Raw genomic sequence first — 23829 nt, 5'->3', positions numbered from 1 at the left:
GAACCTGCTGAAGAGTGTGTCCCCTTCTTTCCTATAACCTCTCTTTAGATACTTGAAAGGCTATTATCAGGCCTCCCTGGAGCCTTCTCCATGTTGGACAGCCCCAGCTTTCTTAGCCTGTCCTCCTAGTGGAGGTATAAATTCTTCTTTAACATAACAACAAATCATTCAGGCAGGGTGAATTCACTTGTTGTCTTTGTTATAATGAAGATAGGCTGAATTCTGGTGAAATTCAAATGTCTGGTCAATTAGGAAATATGAGTGCCTCTGAAGACTTTGAGGAATAACATAGGGTAGGGAGTTAACCAAAACCTCTCAATAGGACACAGCAGATATGTAGATTTGGTGGGTTTAGAACATTCAAATGTAATCCTCAATGATTTCAAATCCATAAAGACTTTTAAGTGTGTGTAATTAACTTCTTTTTATCTTCAGGCCTAAACACAGACAGCTAATGTGCATTTTGAAGCTCACTTCAGCATTTAACTCACTAAACTACTGTTGCAACTACTGATGCCCTTCATTGATTCTTTGTTTCACAGGGGTTGAGTAGAACAGTGGAGAAAAAAACATTTCAAATTAACCTTAATAAGAAGGTGGTTTTAGTCTGTCACCTTCCCTCTTTGACAGAATACAGAAGCAGTAGTAATGTTGATATATTGTACTTATATGAAGGTCTTTAGTAAGACAGAAGTCTTTCTTTCCAGTTTCTTTCATATGACTTCTCCATGAGCACTACAGGGCGGTGAGTAACTGCTGTTACTGCAGGACTAGTTGGCAGCTCCCCATCCGAGAGTTCTCAGGATATGGAAAAAAATCAAGCAAAGGAGCCTGTCCTTATCTAGAACCATCCAATGTCTTTATGAATGACTTAATGTAATAACAAGGTTTTTATGTTTTTAGACAATCAGATGGTGAAATGATCTACAAGCGCTTTTGTAAATAAAATTACAGTTGGGAATATTGTTGGCAGACTGGAACAGTGATTTGAAGTAAACGGTAAAATTATTAATGACTAATTACTGACATAAGTGAAAGCGTGACACTTTGTGGAAGTTCTTTGGGGAAAAAAATGGGAATAGTAGTATGTCAGCAGTGTCATTAGTGCATAGGTCAGCAATATTGTAGTATATTAATGGTCTTATGTAACAATATACGTACAAGAATGGCATAGACTGGTACAGTCCATGATCTTTTCAATCTGTTCTCTACTACTATAGCCCTAAATGGAAGCTGGTTTTCATCTTTTATGGATGGGAGGCAGTGATCATCAAACTCAAGGGTTGGACTGGTGGTTCCTGGGCTCTGGGGTACAAACCCAAAAAAGGAAAATGAGGCAAGTGAGTTGAAAGGTGTAGAAATCCATCACAATTAAAAGGAAGATCTGCCCAAGAAGATAGTTGAGTATGAGGAGCAGTTTTCCTGTGGAAATAAGGGTATTTTCATTATTGGAGATTTTCAAGAATTATGTGTACGTTTCTTGAAATGGTTTAGGCCCTTTCTAGCCTCTTTTCAGACCAGGATGGATTGAATAAGCTTTATGTAAATTCAGGTCTGTGTGTCGTTTTGGCTGTTGACACCACCTGTGATTGCTGATCAGTTTCAGTCTTTCTCTCCTCTTTCTTCCAGTCTCAAACCAGCAGAACCTCATCTCTTCTCCTCTCTGGCCATTTTAACTTCTCTCAATTTTTTTTTTTTTTTAATAAGTAAATGAAGCAGGAGGAAAAATTGAAAGGTCTATTATCTTTTTTTTTTTTTTCCTCATAAATTGAATTAAAGGTAGCGGGAAGAGAGTATTGTATTTCTTTTCTAATCGCTTAACTGGAATCTTGCTTTTCTTTCTAGTGGACCTGTTGTCACATAGTCCCTATGTTTGTATTACTGCTTCAGCAGCTTGATCCTGGACTGTGCTCTCCTATAGCATCACTAACTGTAGGAATATTGCGTATAGTGGTATTACAGTCTGATAATGCTGTGGAAATTCTTTTAGGGAATGATGCAATACAGTGTTTTTATGTGTAATATAGGTGGACGTTTAGTATGTATCTTCTATGATGACTCACATTCATTCATGACTACTTTTTGTATGGACTGATATCTCTGTTGAGGCAAGTGTGTAGCTCTACTTGGAATGAAAACACAGATTTTAAAGACCAAACTTTGGCAGAATTATATCTGAATAATTGGTATTTTGTTTTTCCCTTCCTTCTCCCTACTTCCAGTTGGCTGTAAGGTGGTTGGAGCACAACTGCCACTACCAGTACATGGATGAGCTTCTCCAGTACGTCCGCTTTGGTCTTATGGATGTGGATACACTGCATACTGTAGCTCTTTCTCATCCTCTCGTCCAAGCTAGTGAAACTGCAACAGCGCTTGTTAATGAGGCCTTGGCTTACCACCAGAGCATCTATGCACAGCCAGTTTGGCAAACCAGAAGGACAAAACCCCGCTTCCAGTCAAACACTCTTTACATTATTGGTGGGAAAAAGCGTGAAATCTGTAAAGTGAAGGAACTGCGCTACTTCAACCCTGTCGATCAGGAGAACGTTCACATTGCAGGGATCGCGAACTGGAGTGAGCTTGCACCGATGCCCATGGGGAGAAGCCACCACTGCGTTGCCGTCATGGGAGACTTTCTGTTTGTGGCGGGTGGGGAAGCTGAGCACTCCACAGGACGCACCTGCGCCGTGAGGACTGCCTGTCGCTATGACCCCCGAACCAACTCCTGGGCAGAGATAGCTCCCATGAAGAACTGCCGGGAGCACTTTGTGCTCGGAGCAGTGGACGAATACCTGTATGCAGTAGGAGGCAGAAATGAGTTGCGTCAAGTCCTACCTACTGTAGAACGCTACTGTCCCAAGAAGAACAAGTGGACCTTTGTACAGTCCTTTGACCGATCACTTTCGTGCCATGCAGGATATGTGGTGGATGGTCTCCTTTGGATATCAGGTACAAACATTTCTCACAGTTTGAGGTATTAACAAGATATCAAAATGCAGTCTTGAATGACTTCTAGTAAACCATCTTTGGTTTTATATGTCAAGATAACTTTTGTCATAGGAGTGAGTATTTTAAAGGACTTTAGAATGGAAGCATGTAATGAAGCCTGATTAGAGGTATAGGGGCGGAACACAGCTGCCTACTAAATACGAAAGGGAGCTTATAAACAGGAAAGAAACCAACTTTTTACACAAGCAGATGGTAAAAGGACAAGGGGGAATGATTTTAACTAAAAGGGGGGAAATTTACATTAGATATTAGGAGGACATTTTATTCAGAGGGTGGTGAGGCGCTGGTGTGGGCTGCCCAGACAAGTTGTGGATGTTCCATCCCTGAAGGTGTTCCAGGCCAGGTTGGATGGGGCCCTGGGCTGCCTGATCTGATGGATGGCAGCTGTGTCTGTAGCAGGGAGTTGGAACTGAATGGTCTTTAAGATCCCTTCCAACCAAAGTCATTCTGTGATTGTGTGATTTCTGTGTTTCAAGTTGCATATGTTGTGTACACTACTTCCAATCACTATCCATAAATCGCAGCGAATCAAAATGATAATGCACTCTTTGACAAGTTTTGAATTACAAATTCTGTGTGCTTGCTGAAAAATAAGAAAGTAAAACCTACTTTCTGTAGTATGATCAGGTACTACTGTGTTTATTCTTGCAATCAGGAATTAAATGCTTGTTGGCTTGTGTAGCTTTAGGGCTTAAAGGCAGGTGATTGAACTCCTCCTTCTTGCTCTTGAAGATATATTAACAGGCCACAGCAACCTTCATTAGAAATCCTGTGTGACTCTGACTGTCAATAACAAGTGCACAGGACTGGCTAGATGTAATCATAGCACTATGGCACAGGTAGATGAAAGTATAGGCCTTGTAATTGTAAACTAACGTATCATTTGCAACTCAGTCTGATAGGCTTTTTGTTGTACGTGTACTCAGTGATGGGATTTGAGGACATCGTGCCATCAGTCCTTGTAGTGACTTTTCTGGTATTACTTGCTTCGGAACAAGGTTGATGCTTTCTATAGAAGGCACAAGAGGCAAAATGGAAGCACCTTTCAGTAAGAAGTGTGTCATGGAAGGTGATAATGTTGTCTTATGTATGTCAGTGAGTAGGTAGGACCAGCCCTTGAAGAAAATGTTCAGCGACTATGTCTTAACTATAGATAGCCTCTAAGGATTTTGGCGTGGTTTGAGAATCCTATGGTGTATAGATGATATGTGAACAAATGATTAATTAAGCTTATTAAGCCTTCATCGTGCTTGTCAACGTATGCCATTGAGGTTAGCGGAGCTCCTTGTGGATGTATCTTTCTGCCCTTACAAGTTAAATAGTTCACAGGATTATATCTCCTAACCCTGTTGGGAGAAGTAATGGACACCTATTTTCATCCATACGCACTGAAATCATGACTGATATGTTTGGAAAGAATGGCATGAGAGAACATCAGGAGTCACAGAGATGCCTGGCAGGCACTCCGGGTCTCTTTCTGCAGTGGTTAACTTTGAAGAAGTTCCGTACAGTTTGGGTTGTGTATTAAGTGTGCATGTGGTCTGCTTTAAGAGTCGGGTATGGATTTTTGATGTAAGGAATCAATAAGGTGTGTTCAGAGCCTTCCCCTGTTTATTCATTACCTCCCTTGTTCCATCAGTGGAAAGAGATGAGTGCCTGTGATGGGCAAGACAAAGTATGAAGGTGCTAGTTCTACCATGTCTTGATTTCTTTCTTTCTTTATTTACCTTCCTCTTACGGTTAATGGTTGACAGCTTCTATTTTTGACAAACAGCACTTTTTAGGAAATTGTTTTTAACGTATCTGTGTGAAATCCTTGAAAGAGCACTAGAAGTACTTGTCAGAGTGTGGTCCTTGCTCTAGTACATGACAAAAAATGATTTTTTTTTAATCATTTTTTTTTTCTGTACTAAAATTACAGATTTAGTATTAAATTAAAACAATCTCTACCCAGTTTGTTAGAGATTTTTAAGGCAAATGTGAGATTGGCTCCAGATCGCTTTTAATTTTTTCCAGCTGTGCTAGAAAAGGGAGTATTCATGGCAGTTTGGTGAAGTTTATGGTAGTCTGATGAAGTTCCCACTGATTAGAAAAGGGGAAACATAACATTCATTTTTAAGAAGTGGAAAAAAGAAGATGCGGGGATCTACAGGTCAGTCAGTCACACCTCTGGGCCTGGCAAGATCATTGAGCCGATTTTCTGGAAGGCCCTAAGGCACATGGAAAATAAAGATGAAGTGACTGGTGGTAATCAACATAATTTCATCTAGGGCAAGTCATGCTTGAAGAACTTGGCTGCCTTTATGATGGAGTTACAGTGTCAGGGATAAAGGAAAAGCAACTGATGTAATCTACCTGGACTTGTGCAGAACATTTGACGCTGTCCCTCATGACATCCTGGTCACAAAATTGGAGAAAAATGGATTTGATGGTTGGACCTCTCTGGATAAAGGATTGGCTGGATGGTTGTACTCAGGGAGTTGCGGTCAGCAGCGCAGTGTCTGAGTGGAGACCGGTGATAGAATCATAGAATCACTGATGAGTGGCATTCCTCAGGGATTGGTGCTGGGTCCAGAGTTATTTAACATCTTTGTAGACAATATGGACTGTGGGAGCAAGCGTACCCACAGCAAGTTTCTAGATAATACCAAGCTGAGCTGTGCAGTGGACAAGCTAGAGGGAAGGGATGCTACAGGGAAGGACATGAGCAGTCTTGAGAGGTGGGCCCGTGTCAACCTCATGTAATTCCACAAGGCCAAGTGCAAGATCCTGCACCTGGGTCAGGGAAATCCCACGCACAGGTACAGGCTGGATGGAGAATGTCTTGAAAGCAGCCCTGAGAAGAAGGATTTGGGGGTGTCAGTTGATGAAAGACTCAACATGAGCCAGCAATGCACTCTTGCAGTTCAGAAGACCAATTGTATCCTGAATTGCATGAAAAGAAGCATGACCAGCAGGTCAAAGGAGGTCCTTGTGCCCCACTCTTTCTTGTGAGACTCCACCTGGAGTACTGTATCCAGTTCTGGAGCCCCCAGCACAATGGCATGGAGTTGTTGAAGCACGTCCAGAGGAGGGCTATGAAGTTGATCAGAGGGCTGGAGCACCTCCCCTATGGGGGCAGGCTGAGAGAGCGGGGGCTCTTCAGCATAGAGAAAATGGGGGGACCTTATAGTGGCCTTCCAGTACCTGAAAGTGTTTCACAGGAAAACTGAGAAGGGACTTGTTATGAGGGTGTATAGCAATGGGATGAGGGGAAATGGCTTTAAACTGGACGAGGGTAGATTTGGATGAGATACTAGGAAGAAACTCTTTACTGTGAGGGTAGTGAGACACTGGAACAGTGGATACCCCCTCTCTGTCAGTGTTCAAGACCAGGCTGGATGGGGCTTTGAGCAACCTGGTCTAGAGGGAAGTGTCTCTGCCTATAGCATGGGGTTGGAACTACATGCTCTTAAACATCCCTTCCAGCCCAAACCATTCTATGATTCTATTATATTATGCTGTTTTTATGTGTTTAGTTATGGAAGTGGAATACATGCATGCCTGTGTCCAGATGCTGCTGGGATTTATATAATGTAGCACTGTGATATTACATATTTAATACACTTGCAGAATCAGAGGGAAGAAGTCATAGAAGCTTATTAGATCAACTGCTAACAAATGGGAAAAAAAAGAAAAAAAAAAAAAACAAAAAAAAAACACACCAAATTTTACCAGTATTGTTTCACATATATTTGAAAATGCAACATAGTTCCTGTGGTAAAAACCAATGGTGTACGAAGTTTTGGCAGCAGAGTAAGCCAGATAGGACTGTTGGGTTGTTAGAGTTGCCAGATTCTGTTTGTTTACTGTAGATTATGAAATGCAATACTTCTGAGGATATTGATCTGAATTATGTACTCACAAATTGAAAGCTGGGATTTATCTGTTGAACAGTTATTTTTAAAATAAAGGTAGATGGAGATGTTTTAACTATAACTAGCTTTTTACCATTAATTGATTGCTTAGGAGTATATATGTATATTCAAGGGCGTTCAGGGGCAGAGGAATGGTACACGGAGATGTTTTATTGTGCTAACATATCAGTAGTTACTGATGAAAAGACCTGCTGTTCCACCATCAAATATAAGATGTTAGTGTAAGAATAATCAGTAATGTGGGAGGGAGCCTAATTTTTAAGTACCTGATCTAAAATTATGTGATTAAAAAATTAGTCTGAGATAGGGATATTTCTGAGAAGTATCCCTGCTGCTTTATGGGAAATTCAGGTCATCACCAGAGCTCTCAAAGTCAGTCTGATGCTACTAGCTGGCACAACTACTATGAAAATCTGCCCAGCTTTTTAATAAGTGAATAAGTTAAATAGTAGTAATATAAATTTTTAGACCTTGTATTTGTGGAGAAAGTCATCAAAACATGATTAATAGTCAAAACAGTAATACCTTTGCTACAAGCCCTTCCTTCTACGGCTTTGCTAATCAAAGTCTGGCTAGAATTAAAGGGTTTTCTGTTGTCATTATTGGGATTCATTGCTGGCATTACTTTGCACATCCTTTGGGAGTAATACAGGAAGGAATCAAAACTCACAGAGACTAAAATGTTGGTGGCAGTGGCAGGAAAGGGAAGGGCAATAAGCAGAGTGCGTGGCACAAGAGCATGCAAGAGCTGGCAGGTAGGTGGTGCAGGGATGCAGGGACTGCCAAGCTGCCTCCACTCCTCAGGGCCCTTTGCCTGAGGGCTTGGGACTAGTGCACTTTGGAACAAGCCTGACTCTAGATGGCAAAAGTGGGTTCAGTTCCATATATTGTGAGACATCCTTTTATATTTGTGCGTCTTTTTTTCTTTTTTTTTTTTTTTTAATGACCCTCTATTTAATTTTATCATCTTATTTTAAAAAGTGAATGATAATTCACTAAAGTTCTCTGCATTGATAGTACAATGTCAGGCAGATGGCTTTGAAATTTTACAGAAAGATGAATCTTAGAGGCCCCAGTTCTCATCTGACACCCTGATCCCTTTCACAAACGCACTGCATGCCACATGCTAGCAAAGCAAAGTATTTGAGTGAAAGAGCCACAAACTGCACTGAGCCCCTTGGAGCTCAACATTACTAACAATCACTTCCTATAAAAGCAGTGAAACATTTTCCATAATAGTGCGAACTTGAACTGTGCCTCTTTTTTTCTTCATCCTCCATGATGCATTGCAAATCTGGAGACCTCCTTTTCTGTAGGGTCAGCCTTTTCCACCCGTTAGATGCCTTGCATGTATAGATTGGGTTGTGCAGAGACGAGGGGACCTCTGACAGACCCTCAGCTCAGTGCCACTTCTGCATCTGCAGGGGAGATGAGGGTCTGTCCCTCCTGGTGAAGTGCTCAGGAGGCAGCACAAGAGGTGCTGCCAAGAGCCAGTACCATCCTGTTGTTCCACAGAGGTCTGAGCTGCCTGACCTGAAGGCTGCTGGCTGAAGTCACATCTTGATGTGCATGGGAATACTCAGTTCTGTGAGAGAAAAATAACCAACCCCCTACAATTGCTTCATATTTAATAATATTTTTAACAAAAATCGAGATTCAAGGTTGTGTTTTTCTTTTTTTTAATTTTGAGACTTGTTTATTTTCCTAATGGTGAGATTTTAACCAATGAAATTATGGAGATCACGTATCTTCAAGAATTATTGAGTTTCTAAGTGCTTTGGAGTATTGCATTACTATTAGTATGCTGTATGTTGTGGGGAGATCTTTTTTTCCCCAGTAAATCCCTGTAATATCGTTTTATGAAAAATGGATCTGAAATAAATAGGAGTCTACAGTATCTAACCAAATCCAATTTTGTGGTGCAGCAGGCACAGAAAATACATGTATAGGGGCTTTATAAGGAGATAAATTGCCTCTGTGACCCAGTCTAAGTCTGGATGTGGGATAGTGTTTCTTTTTTATTATTATTATCTTTTAATAAAGATAATCATAGAATCATACAATGGTTAGTGTTGGAAGGGACCTCAAAGATCATCTAATTCAAACCTCACAGCTTTCAAGCAGAGACATTGATCTGATGTCATTAATTCTTTGTAGATTGAAAGTAAGCACCCAGGCTGGGCAGAGAATGGCTTGACAGCAGCCCTGAGAAGAACGATTTGGGGGTGTCAGTTGATGAAAGACTCAACATGAGCCAGCAATGCACTCTTGCAGTCCAGAAGGCCAACCATATTCTGAGTTGTATCAAGAGAACTGTGACCAGCTGGTGGAGGGAGGTGATTCTGCCCCAATACTCTGCTCTTGTGAGACCATACTTGGAGTAGTGTGTCCAGTTCTGGAGCCCTCAGCACAGCAATGGCATGGAGTTGTTGGAGCAGGTCCAGAGGAAGGCCATGAAGTGGATCAGAAGGCTGGAGCACCTCCCCTCTGAGGCGAGGGAACTGGGGCTCTTCAACCTAGAGAAGAGAAAGTTCCAAGAGGACCTTATAGTGGTGTTCCAGTACCTGAAGGGGTTCTGCAGGAAAGCTGGGGAGGGACTTTTTATAAGGACATATAGTGCCAGGAGAAGGGGAAATGGTTTTAAACTGGAAGAGGGTAGATTTAGTTGAGATATTAGGAAGAAACTCTTTACTGTGAGGGTGGTGAGACACTGGAACACATTGCCCAGTGAGGTTGTGAATGCCCCCTCCTTGGAAGCATTCAAAGCCAGGCTGGATGGAGCTGTGAGCAACCTGATTTAGAGGGAGGTGTCCCTGCTATAGCAGAGGGATTGTAACTTGATGATCTTAAAGATCCCTTCCAACAGAAATCATTCTGTAATTCTATGATTTGTAATGATTTAAAAAATATGTATGAGAAGGTCGGGCTTGTGCCCCTCTTGTTTGACAGCTAGTTTGCATCCAGAGAGGACTGTCATAGCTTGGAACTGCCATTGGTGCCTTTAAGGGTGCATGAGGGTGAGGGAAGGTGCCGTAGCTCAACTGCCCTCACTGCACCTGTGCTGGCTGAATAGAAGGCCTGCATGATCTCCTATTTAACACAGAGGCAGGAGAGAGAGGAGAGATTTCTATTTTAAAACAGCCAAGCATCGTAGGGCGCACTTCCTGAGCTTGCTATATTCCATGTATTTGCTGGAAGGAGTGCACATGGGGAGCTCTCTGCCAACATGTGGTTTTACACATCTCCCAGCAAACTGGGATTCATGTGCACAACCTAGCACCCGGGGACTTTCAGAGAGAGTGGTGAGATTTTCTGTGGGATTTGGATTGGGTGAGATTTCTCAAGTCAGATGGGGGTCTTACTAGGACACGATATAAATATGGATGATAAATGTCTGATTGGGAAAATTGTACAAAACCTCCTGCCTGCCACCCTTCTCTTTTTGGAGGTGGCTTTATTGAAGGTGTGTTTCAATGCAGTTTGTGGATTGTTTGGGTGCTGTAACAAAACAAAATATTTTGCAAATGTGGGGAAGGGGAGGGTAAGCCCCAGCCAGCTTCTAAGAATTTCTTCATGGATAGAGGCACTGCAGTGCTGGGAACTTAAGGCTTCTGGAAGACTTAGAAAGCAGGGGTTGTGGCCTGCCTCGCAGCATCTGATGCAAAAGAAGTGAGCAGCAATGGCTGTGGCCCTGTAACAACTTCTATAAGCTGGACTTCTCATGACTGCCATCCTGCAGGAACAAAGAAGATACAGGCTTCTCCTGAGGGCACTCCTTGCCTTCCTGAGATTTTAGTCCTCAAAGCAAGCTGCTCGTGCCAGAATGGTTTGTAAAATCCACTGAGCAATGACTGAGCTGTAAGTTTTGATGTTGTTGGACCAGCCAGACATTTTCTTCACTTCCCTTAATTTATTTGCTACCACATTAGCTGCCTTTGCTTAACATCAGCTTTCATAGCATAGTTTGTAGTTTCAAGTCTTCAAGTGTTACTACCATACCTCCCTCTTCCTTCCTCATAAAAAGTACTGCAGGGCAGTTTAAGAAATCATTTCAGAATTACCCCAGTTTTTTGTTGCTCTTGTTGTTGTTTTTTTTTTTTTTTTTTTTTTTTTTTCTGAAAGTATGTATTATTTTTAGTACTATTTAAACTTATTATTCCTTATCCTATTTTTTAAGAGATATATTAATCTTATGCCCTTTCCCAACTGCCTGGAGTATTTTTAAAAGAATAGTTCAAGAGGACATTATAGACTTGTTAAATTTGAATTTTGGCAGAAAATTTTAAACTTTTGCTATAGCACTTCAAAGTTAGGAGGAACTCGAGTTTGAAAATTGATGCAGATATAAGATGGCATATTTAATGACAGATGTATCTATAGAAACCTGTTAAGATGCAGATTATCCCCCTGGGGAGGGGAGATCAAAACTGCCAATCTATAAAATATACTTGTTAGGGGAAGGCATGGAATCTATCTCTGTGAGCACTTTGATTGCAGGGGACAGTGTAGCAGCATGTGGCATCATAACCTAAGAGCAGACAAATCAGCTTGATGACTTTCAAAGCCAAGAATACTGCTGGAGGCAAGGGTACTCCAGTCTAGAAGAAATTAAAACATATAGAGACTGTTATTAATTCCAGATCTATTTTTGTGTAGTCAAATCTGTATGCAAATCCTTAGCATCTCATTTTGGCAGATTAATCTAAAAGTGAAGAGCGGTATGTGAAGGGAATGTAATGATAAAACACCACAGATGAGCAATATTGCAGGGAAAAAATATAAGCTATGTACTTGATACGAGGGGCTCTTTGTGAAGTGAGGAAAATAATTTTGTTCTTTTGCTTATTTCATTATTTTATAAGGAAGCAGCCCCATTCTTTTTCTTCCTCCACATTTTCCCCCCAACGTGGAGGTGTGCTTTCAGAAGAAGAGACCCAGCATTGTATTTCTGTTATACCTCCTGTAGGCTGGCATTCTGGAGGCAACCATCCAAGCAACTATGGATTTTATTTTTTCAACACGCTAAGTGACATCCCATTTTTAAACACTGGGAGTGAAAATAGCTTTGCAAAGGTATCAAATTTCAGGCATTAGAAAATATTGTTTTGTGGTCGTGGCTGATGGCCACTAACAAAGGCTGCACAGCAGCGTGGAGACAAACAACACTGTGGCATCAGCAACTGTTGCTTTCCAAAGCACGTTCTTGTGTGTAACCTACAGATGGAGGGTGGGCGCTGTGTGATGCAGCATGGAAAGGCTGTGTGTTATCTTCCAAAAGTACTGCATGAGGTGAAGCTGGGCTCTGTCAAAATGAGGACTCCTAAGCGTGGAGGCACACTAAGACCAGGTGAAGACGTGTCCCCAGTCCCTATTTTGGATTTTCCTGAGGTGCTGAGGTATACCTTTTTTTTCCCTGTAGATTATTGAGAAGTTGATATGCCAGATGGTTAGCATTGTTTCTGATCACTGTGGAGGAACTTCCTAACGTAAGACTATGACAAAGCCAGAAGATGTTTGCTCTGCAGTGCAGAATATATGTGGTAAATGTAGAATTTCCTTTGAAGATATATGGAATACAGTTGCAGTTGACAAAGGTGCAGTGGCATGTGAATGTAACTGGGGGTATGCAATGTAATCTTGTCAGCAAATGGACCCTACAATTGGTTGTTTTACTGTACTGCATCTTGGTCCTGGTTTTGCCTATGTGAAAAAAAAATATGTAACCTGTATAAACTCTTTCATAGGAGGAGTAACAAATACTGCACAGTATCAAAACAGGCTCATGGTCTATGATCCCAAGCAGGTGGGTATCTGTGTCGTATGCATTTCTCTCCTATCTTTCGTTTATAACAGGTCTTTACCAAATGCATGCTGTGATTTCTTAAGTTTAAAATGCTGTCCATTTGAGTTGATGGTGGTTTAAATTCACTTTACACTGATGATATGTGTTTAACAGAGTAGTGGACAACCTGACTGATTTTGTATTTTTGATGCCCATACGTTTTAGAAACATTTTAGATTAAATGCTTAGCATCTTAGAATAAATGGGTTTTAAGCTCCTCTACTTACTAGTGTTTATTTTGCTTGTTCATTTGTTTGTAATCCAGCAGCCCCAAGCAGCATGTACTTAAAGCCAGTGTCACAAGGCTGCTTCTTATCTTTCACATTTCAGCTTTCAATTACATACACACAAGGTTTTTGTTTTCTCCATTCTTTCAGAACTGCACTACCTGTCAGCGCCTTATTCTGCTGACTGCAAGGGTGCCTATCATTTCATTACCCAACTACCTAAAATGTATTTTAGGGATTATTTCATACATTATGTATTTGTTTTGATTAGGTTAGCATGGCTCAGTGACCATTTCAGGGGGTTAGGGCATGGTTATGCCCTCTCACTAGCATTAGGAAATAGAAGTTCTAAGCTTGCAATCAGAGTTGCACAGCCTGGTTTATTCCTGCATGGGAAGGTGTTTACTTCTCTGATTACAGGATAGGGCCTTTGGTTGCTGTCTTGGGCCAAGGCACACATTACTGTGGCTCCCGCTGGCTTTTAAGGCATACTACAAATGGGTGCTGAGGCAGAAAGCAGACTCTGACAGAGCTACCTCATCCTTTGAGGTACATTCAGATCACTGACTGCACAAGTGCCAATTCTACCCCAAACCTCTGCATGTCGTAATTACAGGCAGCAATCTCATTTTGCTCGTGAATGGGACACTCGTTTAGTTCCTGTCTCTCTGTCGCATGTCCATGTCCTTTGCCGTGGCTCCTGCTGATGTGGCTTTGGAAGTTGCACCCCAAAATATCAGTGGCAACTCGAGTGCATGGTGCTGGTTGTGAGAAGCCCAGCCTGACGTATAAAGAGTTAAGGAGAAAGCATGCGTTTGCCTCCTTCAAATGAGGCCTGCTTCATGTTTGTACACACATGCTCTTTTTAAAAATTCTGCTGGCATATTGTTTACGGTGGGTACTGGAAACCATCACATCTGCTTGCATCTCGCACGGAATCTCAATAACTCCATCATTCAGCGCTCGTGCTCGCTTCTGCGCGAGGCCTTTGTGGCAAGTCGATAATGCCTGCCATCTGCCACAGAGCACACAGCTACCTGCCAGCAAGCCGGCCGGGGTGACCTCTGCTTCCCCACCACTGATTAGCATGCACACACTGCCTTATTAGAAATGACCCCGCCAGGCCCCTCGCTTTCGTTGCCTTTGCAGCGTGCAGCGGCTCACCTGGCAGGCACCGCAGTGGAGGAACCTGAAGATATAATCAGGGGATGCAGGCAGGCTTTGCAAAGCAGATGGTGCCTATAGTCTCGTGTTAAGAGACCGGACTACTAATGCAAGCATTAATGCCTAATACTCAACTGTTACACATTGAAATGTATAGCTATATATTGCAGAGGTTAAAAGGCTGTGTTATTAGAGACTCTTGAGCTACCACAAGCACTAGCACGTGTAACACAAAGAATTTCCTCACAGATTTTAACTTCCTCCTCGTAGATAAATTAATCTTGTTGATTGCCAGGTTGTTTGCTTCTGTAAGCATAGTAGAAGCAATTGCTTTCCTGCATTTAAAATACTGTGCTGTAACTGCTCTTCTTTTGTGTCCTCCCTCTACCCCACAAATAGCAGAATTCCTGAATATTGTTAACAGAAGGAAAAATATGCAAAAGGATTTTACTTTGTGAGTGCCTGCAAATAAAGGGTTAGCATTAAACCAAGTGCCCAAATCATTTAGGAAGATCCTTTAGGAAATTATTTTTCCCTGTTGCTTCACTCCCCAAGGATGAGACCAAATAAGCTTCTGAATAATGAAAGGTAGAAGAATCTTCTCTCTCAGAGCTGGTTGGTACAGACATGTTAGTGCTGTATACAAAGGAATTGTCTAATAGTCTTGCATAAGGAAGATTTGCTACTGAATTCTGCAGGAAAAGAAAAAAAAAAAAAACAGGCTTTGAAGCCTCATGAGCTAAACAGGAAAATGGAACAAGAAATAGCCTCATATTAATAAATGTAAACGTGAGAACTGTAAACCACGTGCTGAAAGTCTGTTATATCAAGTGATTGTTGTAACAAACATGCATGCTTAACATATGAATAACACAAGTATATAGACCTTGAATCTCTAGCCCTGGGTGAGGAGTAAATGCAGATGTTATTGTATTGCTAACAGAGGTATGACTTCTAGCAGTGCTGAGACAAGTTCTGTCTTTTCCTTTACAGAACAAGTGGTTAAGCCGTAGCCCAATGCTGCAGAGGAGAGTGTATCACTCCATGGCTGCTGTCCAAAGGAAACTCTATGTGCTAGGTGGGAACGACCTGGACTACAACAATGATCGGATCCTGGTTCGGCACATCGACTCCTACAGCATTGATGCTGACCAGTGGACACGTTGCAGCTTCAACATGTTGACAGGCAAGTGTACAAAAAGGAGAAAAGTTGCTACTGTTAAATTAAAACATAAGTCCTCTGACCTTTTCATGCCTTTGGTATGTGGAACTCCACAGTTTCACCACAGTTGCCTCTAGCTTAGGGGACATTGTTGAGACACAAGAATTTTGATTACTGTCCTGGCATTCATTGTTTAAGAAAACCTTTGTTTTAGAATATTGCAGGCTACATTTTTAAGACGACACATATAATTAATTAGGAAACCAAAAGCACTTTGTTATATTATTACCAGTACTTATCTTTGATTCTCTAGAAGCTTGCATGCACTGATGGATTTAGTTCCATGTTTGGTGTGCACAATAGGCAAATGCATCTCATCATCATTTTTATCTCTTTCTGCTGGCATACTAGATCAAGGCTTACACTGAAATCCATTAACTGTCATTTATTTCCAAACATCTTCACCATTATACGTTTCCAGAAAGGAGATGTCTTTGTTGGAAGTCTATCAAATCAAGGATGCATTGAGTGGCTTAGATAGCTGTGTCATCTGCAGAGTTTCTCATTATGGTCATTAGGTGGAACTGTTCCAGTTTCAACTCGCAGTGCACTCTAACTCTCTGTCCCTGCCGTGTCATCCACCGAATATCACCGCTGCCTGATGTGACTCCCAAATGTACTACCGCTTGTATCCCTGGTAGAGGCAGGAAGTGACACATTCTCAGAGTATTCTCAGCACCAACAGTAGCTTGCCAGAAGAGAAGGGAGGCTGTAGTGAGCTGGGGGTGGCCTCTTCTCTCGGCTTCAAATTGCTCCAGAGGAGATTCAGGCTGGACGTTAGGAAATCCGACCACTCTTTCAGAAAAGCAGTGTGCTGGAATGGACTGCCTAGGGAGGTGGTGGAATCACCAACCCTGAAAGTGTTCAAGGAACGTTTAGATGTTGTGCTGAGAGATGTGGTTTAGTGAGAATTACTGTTGGACTGGATGATCTTGTAGGTCTTTTCCAACCTTGGTGATTCTATCATTCTATGATGCATTTCCAGGACATTAATGTTGAGGTGTTCTCTTCTGCAGCAAACTTGGAGCTCCCTTAGTAACAGTTTTGTCTGTCAAAACGTTTCAGCACAGACTGCTATTGGAATCCTAGAAATGAGCCTTCCTCACTTTTCATAATCTTTCATTCACTTCTGATTTTTATCACTCAAAAGGATACAAAAGAGTTAGGAAATTGACTAGAAGCTCAGGACAACTGGGAATAACATGTCAGAGAAATAAATGCTTGACAAATAAGATAGTCACATGGTGTCATTTTCCTTTTGGTAGATTTAAAAGCTGTTATAGTGGATTTTTGTTCTTTAATATATTGTATTGGCTTTGTTAATCTCTGCAATCTTCAAGATTGCTTAGTTTCTGAGTTACATCATCAGAGTCCTTCATGGACACTAAGGAAAGATGCTTGGATCAAAAAGGAAGAATTGCACACTATCAAACAGAACTAGTTTATCATATTCATATTGCTCTCTGTTTAATGGATTTCTTCTATTTTGTGTTCATTTTCCTTCAAAATGACTGCCTTTGAATAAGACTCCTGACTTGTAACTGCAAAAGTCCAGGCACTGGAGGCACCCTTGCTCTGGAGCTGACCCCGTGCCATCAAATGCTGTCTCTCCCCAGATGTGAGCAGTTGGCTTGTTCCCATGGTCCACACCTGAGCTTTTCTCTGTGATTTCATGACTGGCAGAAGGCGTTGCACCAAGTAGCAGATTGTAAAGCTTTATTTATACTTCAGAACCTTCAGATTAGTTAAGGAGATTGCTGCTGTTGGAGTGAGCTTTCATAGCAACTCCTGCAGTTTTCCCTATTGTACCTGTGGCTGCAGTGGGCAGAGGGGTGAGTTCAGATCCTTCAGCATGTCTGTGTTAAATGGATGAGTGCGATGTTAGCTGGTAGCAGGCAGGGAGCTCACCCATCACCTATGAAATACAAGTGCACAGAAACTACTGAGAAGACAGCAGATGGTCCCCTGCCCAGCCCCACTGTGCATCTGTGACACGACTCATCTGTTGTATTGCTCCAGATGGCACCGTCCTGAGCTCCTGTGGACAACAGAGCACAGCCCTCATGTTTCACATCGATTGCTGCAAGTTGTCAACTCTGAAACTTAAGTTACTGCCAAGTGCGTTTGCATCTTACTGCAGAACTCCAGCACTCAGTGTTAAAAGGGTTAATTAAACATTGGAAGTGTTTTCTATTCCTTTTTTTCCTTTAGGTCAAAACGAGTCTGGAGTTGCGGTCCACAATGGTAGAATATATTTAGTTGGCGGCTATTCAATTTGGACAAATGAGCCTCTGGCATGTATCCAGGTGAGTGATTTAGGTTTCTTTTAAAGTCTTTTCCAATAATTTTGCAAGGAGATGTTTTGCACAGAGGTTATTTAAAAAGGAAAATGCAGGTGAAGTGGAGAGATTAAGGATGTTTCTTAAGCAGCCCCGGAGCCTCTACAAACCTGAGAGGAAATGCAGATATTAAGAAATATTTCCGGGTTAGCAATTAAATATAATTATTCTAAGTAAGATATTCTAGGAAAACAGGGTTGAGGAATCTCTCCTTTTACAAGATTTGAGTAAAACGGTGGGTATATTCTCAGGTTACACAGCAGAATTCAAAAGTAAAAGAGATGAAGAAATGGACAGTGAGATGTGGGCTAACATGTTTTCAGCCATTCGTGTGATGTTATTCCTCTCCAAGCTGTCTTTCAGAAGAGCAGCCAGAGTTAATGTGTCGTTCTTTGGCAAAGTTCAGTAAGCCTGCAACCTGCCCTAGTGCTTACTGCTTCAAAGCTTGAATGGAAGTTTTGATCCCTGCTGTAGGCAGTAGATTGTTCAGTAAACTCTTCCGCTCTCTCATCTTGTGTAACAGCAGCTTACCTGCAGATCTGTGTCCTTCAGATGTTCCCATACAGAAATTAGGAGTTCTTATCTTCCTGCAGTCTTCTGAGTGAAGCCAATCTGCATCGTGGCCATAGCTTTCTGTAACTGCCCAGCTGGTCACACAGGAACTCTTGGTTCCATCTCTGTTTCTGCACTTTTACTGATAAGCAATATTTTCATTAGCTTCCAACTGAACATTTTAGAATTTAACCTTCAAGCTGTCCCATAAGGATGGAAGTTAGACCCAGCAGAAGGGAATGTATCAGATGTTGAGCTGCTGATCTTATAATGAATGCACACTAGCAGGAGTTTGTAAAGAGCAGAGCAAGATAAACAGTTAAAATCTTACTCTTCTGATATTATCATTGAGTGTTAGGACGTCGGATACCATATCTAAAAATTTTCCTTGGAAAACAACACACGGGTAGGTTTGGGGAACACTAGTTGAAGTACAGTTCTCTGAATGGAGTAATGAGCAGCACAGTATCAAGGCAGTGGCCTTGCTTGTTTATAGTCAGTGGGCAGTTTGCAGTTTTGCATCTGGGCTTAAATACTGCTTAGGGACAGGTAATGATGAGCCTGAGATCTCACTTTCAGAATGGAAATCTTCCCATTTCCTTAAAATCATGGTCATGAGCTGGAAACTTGCCTGACACAGTCGCAGCATTAATGGGAAAAGGAGAGTAAGGATGCTCTGGCAGAGGTGTTGGCACTGTGCCTGGCTTTCACCAATGAAATCAGATCTTCAAATCTGAGTTTACTCTTGCCTTTGGAATAAAACCCATTTTTCTCCATACATCTTCATTGTCTTTAAGTCATTCATGTATTTAGTCTTTCCAGTTTCCCTTGCTCCAAGTTTACAAATGAATCATGCTTTGTGACAACATGTGTCAGCATTTTGGTGCTCTGCTGCACCACCAAATGTCACTGTCTGCTATCAGTTGGCTAAACTAGCATAAGAGTTGGGTGATAAAGGCAGCAGTAAATCAGCAGATCCCCAAGTGCAATCTAGAAGTGATCTGAGACTACATTTCTGCTGGAATTAGTAGTACACTCATGCATTCTGTGCCAGCAAATTTATTTCAGACTACTTTTGTGATCCCAGAAATGTTTTCTACTTTGCCCTGCAGGTGCTGGATGTCAGCAAGGAAGGGAAGGAAGAAGTTTTCTATGGGCCCACGCTGCCGTTTGCTTCCAATGGGATAGCAGCATGCTTTCTTCCAGCTCCCTATTTCACGTGCCCCAACCTTCAGACCCTGCAAGTGCCTCACCATAGGATGGGCACGATGTGAGATGAGGAATGTGTGCATCATCAACAGTGGCATGTGGAGGGTGAAAATCAATCCCCCTGTACAGAAAGGGGTCTTTGGATCTGCAAAAAGAATCCACCCCCATGGACTGCTGCTTTACTGTCACACATTTGTCTTAATGTCGGACCACAATAGGCAGGAAGGAGGCTACAAAACCCTTGGTATCTCTCCTCTGCCTCATCTGCAGAGGTGTATACATAAGAGCATTTTGTATTTCTGGTGACTACTTGCTGCCTGTCTCTATATAATTCCATTATGCAACTCATAAGGCATTGTGATGCTCCTGGCTCCTCCCTGGGCTGCTCTTCTTTGGAGTCTGCACTTTCTGTTGTTCACTAAGGGCACTTTCAAAGACGATAGGAAGTACTGTTTGTGTTGACAAAGATGGTATAATACTGTGGTAATTATGCAACTTACTTGATACCTTCGGCAAAAAGAATAACAAACGTGTTGACTTCCAATTCCAAACTCCATTGTTTACAGTTTCTCATTTAATTATATTTCATTTGAAATTTAAATACTGTGAAGCAGATTAAAACAAAAATAAAAACCAAACAAGCCCTATAGTATCTGAAGAACACGTGAAAATTTTCAGAAGACAAAGAAGCTGAAGCTTCACAATTAAGTGTAAGTCTGAACCAAATATGTTTGTCTGAGAGTCTAAAAATCATGTGGGATGTCTTTTACCAAGGTCTACTATCAAATAAATGTTACCTTCAGTCACGTGATCAATTCCTCCTGACAGCTGCTGTCTTTTAGTGGTGGAGAACAGCCTCTTTACTGTGTAATTAAAATATGCCATTTACTTAATATTTTTAATATTCAGTTTGTAAGGGGTCACCACATTTACAATTATCAACAAATGGTCTCATTTTGTCCAACATATGGTCCCACAAATCACTGGTCTCCAGAAGCTAAACAGCTGTATAACAATGTCAATATTTATTTATTCCTTGGGTTTTTATGGTGCGTCTCCCTTCCGTACTCAGGCATATGCCACTCCACAATAAATACTCTAACCTGTTATATCTTGGCTTTGCTTGGCTCCTGCAGACCCTGTCTCTTACTTTCATCTTTTTTTTTTTTTTTTTTTTTTTTTTTTTTGCATATCTGACAGCAACTTTGATGTTTGTAAATATTAACCAAGCATATGATTAAATCTTTATTTATGCTTCACGGGCACTATGCACTCTTCTGGTTTACCTGCTGATCTGTTCCCTGCTCCTGTGCTATCTGAGCAGACCTGTGCAATTCCTGCCGACGTTCACAAAAACACCAGCTCTGGAAGATGTCCCAGCAAGAGACTGTGTGTGCTGAACAGGAATGGGTTGGCATTGCCTGGTGAGCAGCTCTTCCAGGCCAAACACATCTTCGAAGGGCCTGCTTAGCAGTACAGTGAGGTGAGCTCTATCTCAGTCTCCAGATGGGCAGAGTAGTCACAGCATGTCACCTTGCTTTTTCCAGTAGTTTTCAGGTTATAAAGTTCTGTTTGTTTTGTTGGGTTTTCTTAGCAGCCTTTGGTTGCGGAGAGCTAAGCTCCAGCTGCATGGTTTGTACAGACAAAGCCTTGAAAGGCTTTCCAGTCACATGTGTGGCCCAGGCCTGCCCCTGACGGACTGCCAGGTGTGCGAGCAGCTTTCACACTGTGCAGAGCCATCAGCATGCTTGCAGACAAGGGTGCGGTGGTCATTCAGCCTGTCTAAACTCCACTGTGATGCTTTTATTCCTAGGTCTTGTCGCCTCCCACAGCTGCAGCTCTGCATCCCGTCTGAGCTGTTCTTCCTGGAGCAGAGCTGGGGTCGCTGCCTCATGCAGTGCAGCGCGCTCAAGGGCTGTGAGGCGGGAGGGTTGTTTGTCATGTTTACTCTGCCCTTTGGACACTTTTACTGTTCTGGCTGTTACCACTTAATTGTCTGCACTGGTGAATAGTGATTTTAAACAGCTGTGCAAGTGCACTGAATTAGTTAAGAGGAGCACATCCACAGAGCCTCAGGACAGCGCACATGCTCCTATTAGTGTCAGGATGCTGCTCTGGTTCTTAATCACCAGGCTCCAGTGATTACGCAGAGGCCTTTCATTGCCATTCTGTGGCCAGGTTTTTGTGCCTTGCTTTCCTCTCTGGATCTTTCTGCTTTTGTTGCAGGACTACAGGCAGGTGCTGTGCTGCTCCTGACGTCAGAAAGTGCCACACAGCCCTAGCAAAGTGAGCAAGTAGGCTTTGTGTCACCAGGTGAGAAGCAAAAAGGGTGGCAGTGCAGGAGGCGGGTGGAGGCCAGGACAGCCCCGTGTAACTGCAGCTCTGCAGGGTCCTGGCCAGTAAAGGCTGCCCAAGGCCTCCAAACCTGCTTGTCCCTGTGTTGCCTCTTCTGCACAGTGCCACTGGCTTCTCAAACTGCACCAGCTACAAGTTCCTGTGCACAAGTGCCAGGACTACCTCTTCTACAGCCACTTTTGTTTTTGGTAACCATAACCCTTTCAACCCAAGAACCCTCTCTGACCAGGGAGCAGTTTTGGTGCGTACCTCTGAGAAACCATTAAACTCAGTGTTTCTGCAGAGCCTGGAGGATGCTTAGAATATCTCCACGCTGGATCATTCTGTTCCTGGAGCGAGATTGGCACGGTGTGAAAGCAGCTGCCAGCACCATTCACTCGGGCTCCCATCTGGGTTGTTGTGCAAGGGAACCGAGTAGCTTCCAGCCAGCGGGAACTGGAGGTATCTTTGCAACTGTGTAATGCAGCAGCATTGTGAACTGTTGAGTCTGGATGCCAGTGCAGTTCTGTGCGTTTTCTTACATTTACTGATTAAATCTGCTCCCAGCTGTAGGCAGGCTTTTGGGCCACGGGGTCTGGAGAGCTGTAAGGAAGCGCCTTTGCACTCTTATTCCTGATACCTTTGGGGGCAGGGTTTGTTAGCTGACAGCTGGCTGAGCACGAGCCAGCAGTGTGCCCAGGTTACCAAGAAGGCCAATGGCATCCAGGCTTGTATCAGAAATAATGTTGCTAGCAGGAGCAGGGAAGTGACCATCCTTCTGTACTCAGCACTGGTGAGGCTGCACCTTGAATTCTATGTTCAGTTTAGGGCCCCTCACTACAAGAAAGACATTGAGGTCCTGGAGTGTGTTCACAGAAGGGCAATGAAGTGGTGAGCAGTCTGGAGCACAAGACTTATGGGGAACAGCTGAGGAAACTGGGATTGTTTAGTCTGGAGAAGGCTCAAGGGTCTCTACAACTGCTTGAGAGAAGATTGTGGTGAGGTGGGGATTGGCCTCTTCTATGTAACTAGTGATAACACTAAAGAGAATGGCCTCAAGTTGCACCAGAGGAGGTTCGGGTTGGTTATTAGGAAAAACTTCTGCAGAGAGTGATGAGGCACTGGTGTGGGCTGCCCAGGGAAGTGGTGGAGTCACCGTCCCTGGAGGTGTGCAAGAACTGTGTGGATGTGGCACCAAGGGATGTTGTTAGTGGGCATGGTGGGGGTGGGCTGACAGTTTGACTCGGTGATCTTAGTGGTTTTTTCCAACTTTAATGATTCTGTGATTCTGTGACACGATACAGCAGCAGCAAGAGGATACCAACAGCTTCCTCTGCCCCTTTGGTCTCTGCTGAGCCTTTCGTATTCAAGTGCTGTGCATATTCAAGTGTGTGTTGTGAGGCAGTGTGCAGCCAGTCCTTGCATTCCTGTGTTCAGAATCTTGGCATTAAGAATTGTTGCTTGTGATTTTAACTTAGCGGCTTTCAGGGAGTGCGCCTGCCAGGATCATTCAAACTTTTGTAACTCTTTTTTTCCTTAAGTTTTGCCATCTCTACTTCCCTTCCCCCAAATCTGTGCAGACATTTAGTACATCAGTTGCAGAATCATGGAGAAGTGGATAATTGAATATTCACACATGCAGAAACAACACAGGCAGAATGTGGAACAATGTGGAAACAAGCACGGAAAGAGGCGGCATCTGTTTATTGAAAATTAGAATGTAGAATAAATTAAGAGGGCAAGGTTAAAACACTTCATCTGCAGTCAGGGTTCGCAGTGGGGGAAGACTGAAGAAAGTTTAGCACAGAGATATATAAAGGGCTTCTACAGTTTAATTATGATATTTCTGTGAAAGTATATTTAATTTATATTGAAAAAATCTTTTTTACGTGGATTTTTTCCCCTTTAAAATGTGTCAATGTGTCCTTGAAAAAAAAAAAAAAAAAGCTTAGGTTCTGCAAAATTGAAGTACTTAAAATGTTAACTCTTACCTGGGTAGCTTAGATTACGTTGC

The 23829-nt window shown here is 42.4% G+C and overlaps 1 protein-coding gene across 1 annotated transcript in view; it reads left to right on the top strand.

The window, feature by feature from the left end:
- Nucleotides 1-19546, top strand: part of KLHL32 (kelch like family member 32) — a gene marked incomplete at both ends in the record, with an annotated part of 96425 nt that extends 76879 nt beyond the window's left edge. The window contains 5 exons of the mRNA XM_079532867.1: nucleotides 2223-2949; nucleotides 12671-12729; nucleotides 15153-15351; nucleotides 17593-17687; nucleotides 19385-19546. Coding sequence (XP_079388993.1) covers nucleotides 2223-2949; nucleotides 12671-12729; nucleotides 15153-15351; nucleotides 17593-17687; nucleotides 19385-19546 — 1242 coding nt within the window. The remainder of the gene's footprint in view (nucleotides 1-2222; nucleotides 2950-12670; nucleotides 12730-15152; nucleotides 15352-17592; nucleotides 17688-19384) is intronic.
- Between the last annotated feature and the right edge of the window lie 4283 nt (nucleotides 19547-23829).

This window comes from Tetrao urogallus (assembly GCF_951394365.1).
Source record: "Tetrao urogallus genome assembly, chromosome: 2".
In the NCBI taxonomy this organism is placed as follows: Eukaryota; Metazoa; Chordata; class Aves; order Galliformes; family Phasianidae; genus Tetrao; species Tetrao urogallus.
The sequence above is the reverse complement of the archived record's forward strand: the minus strand, read 5'-3'. Positions and strand labels throughout refer to the sequence as shown.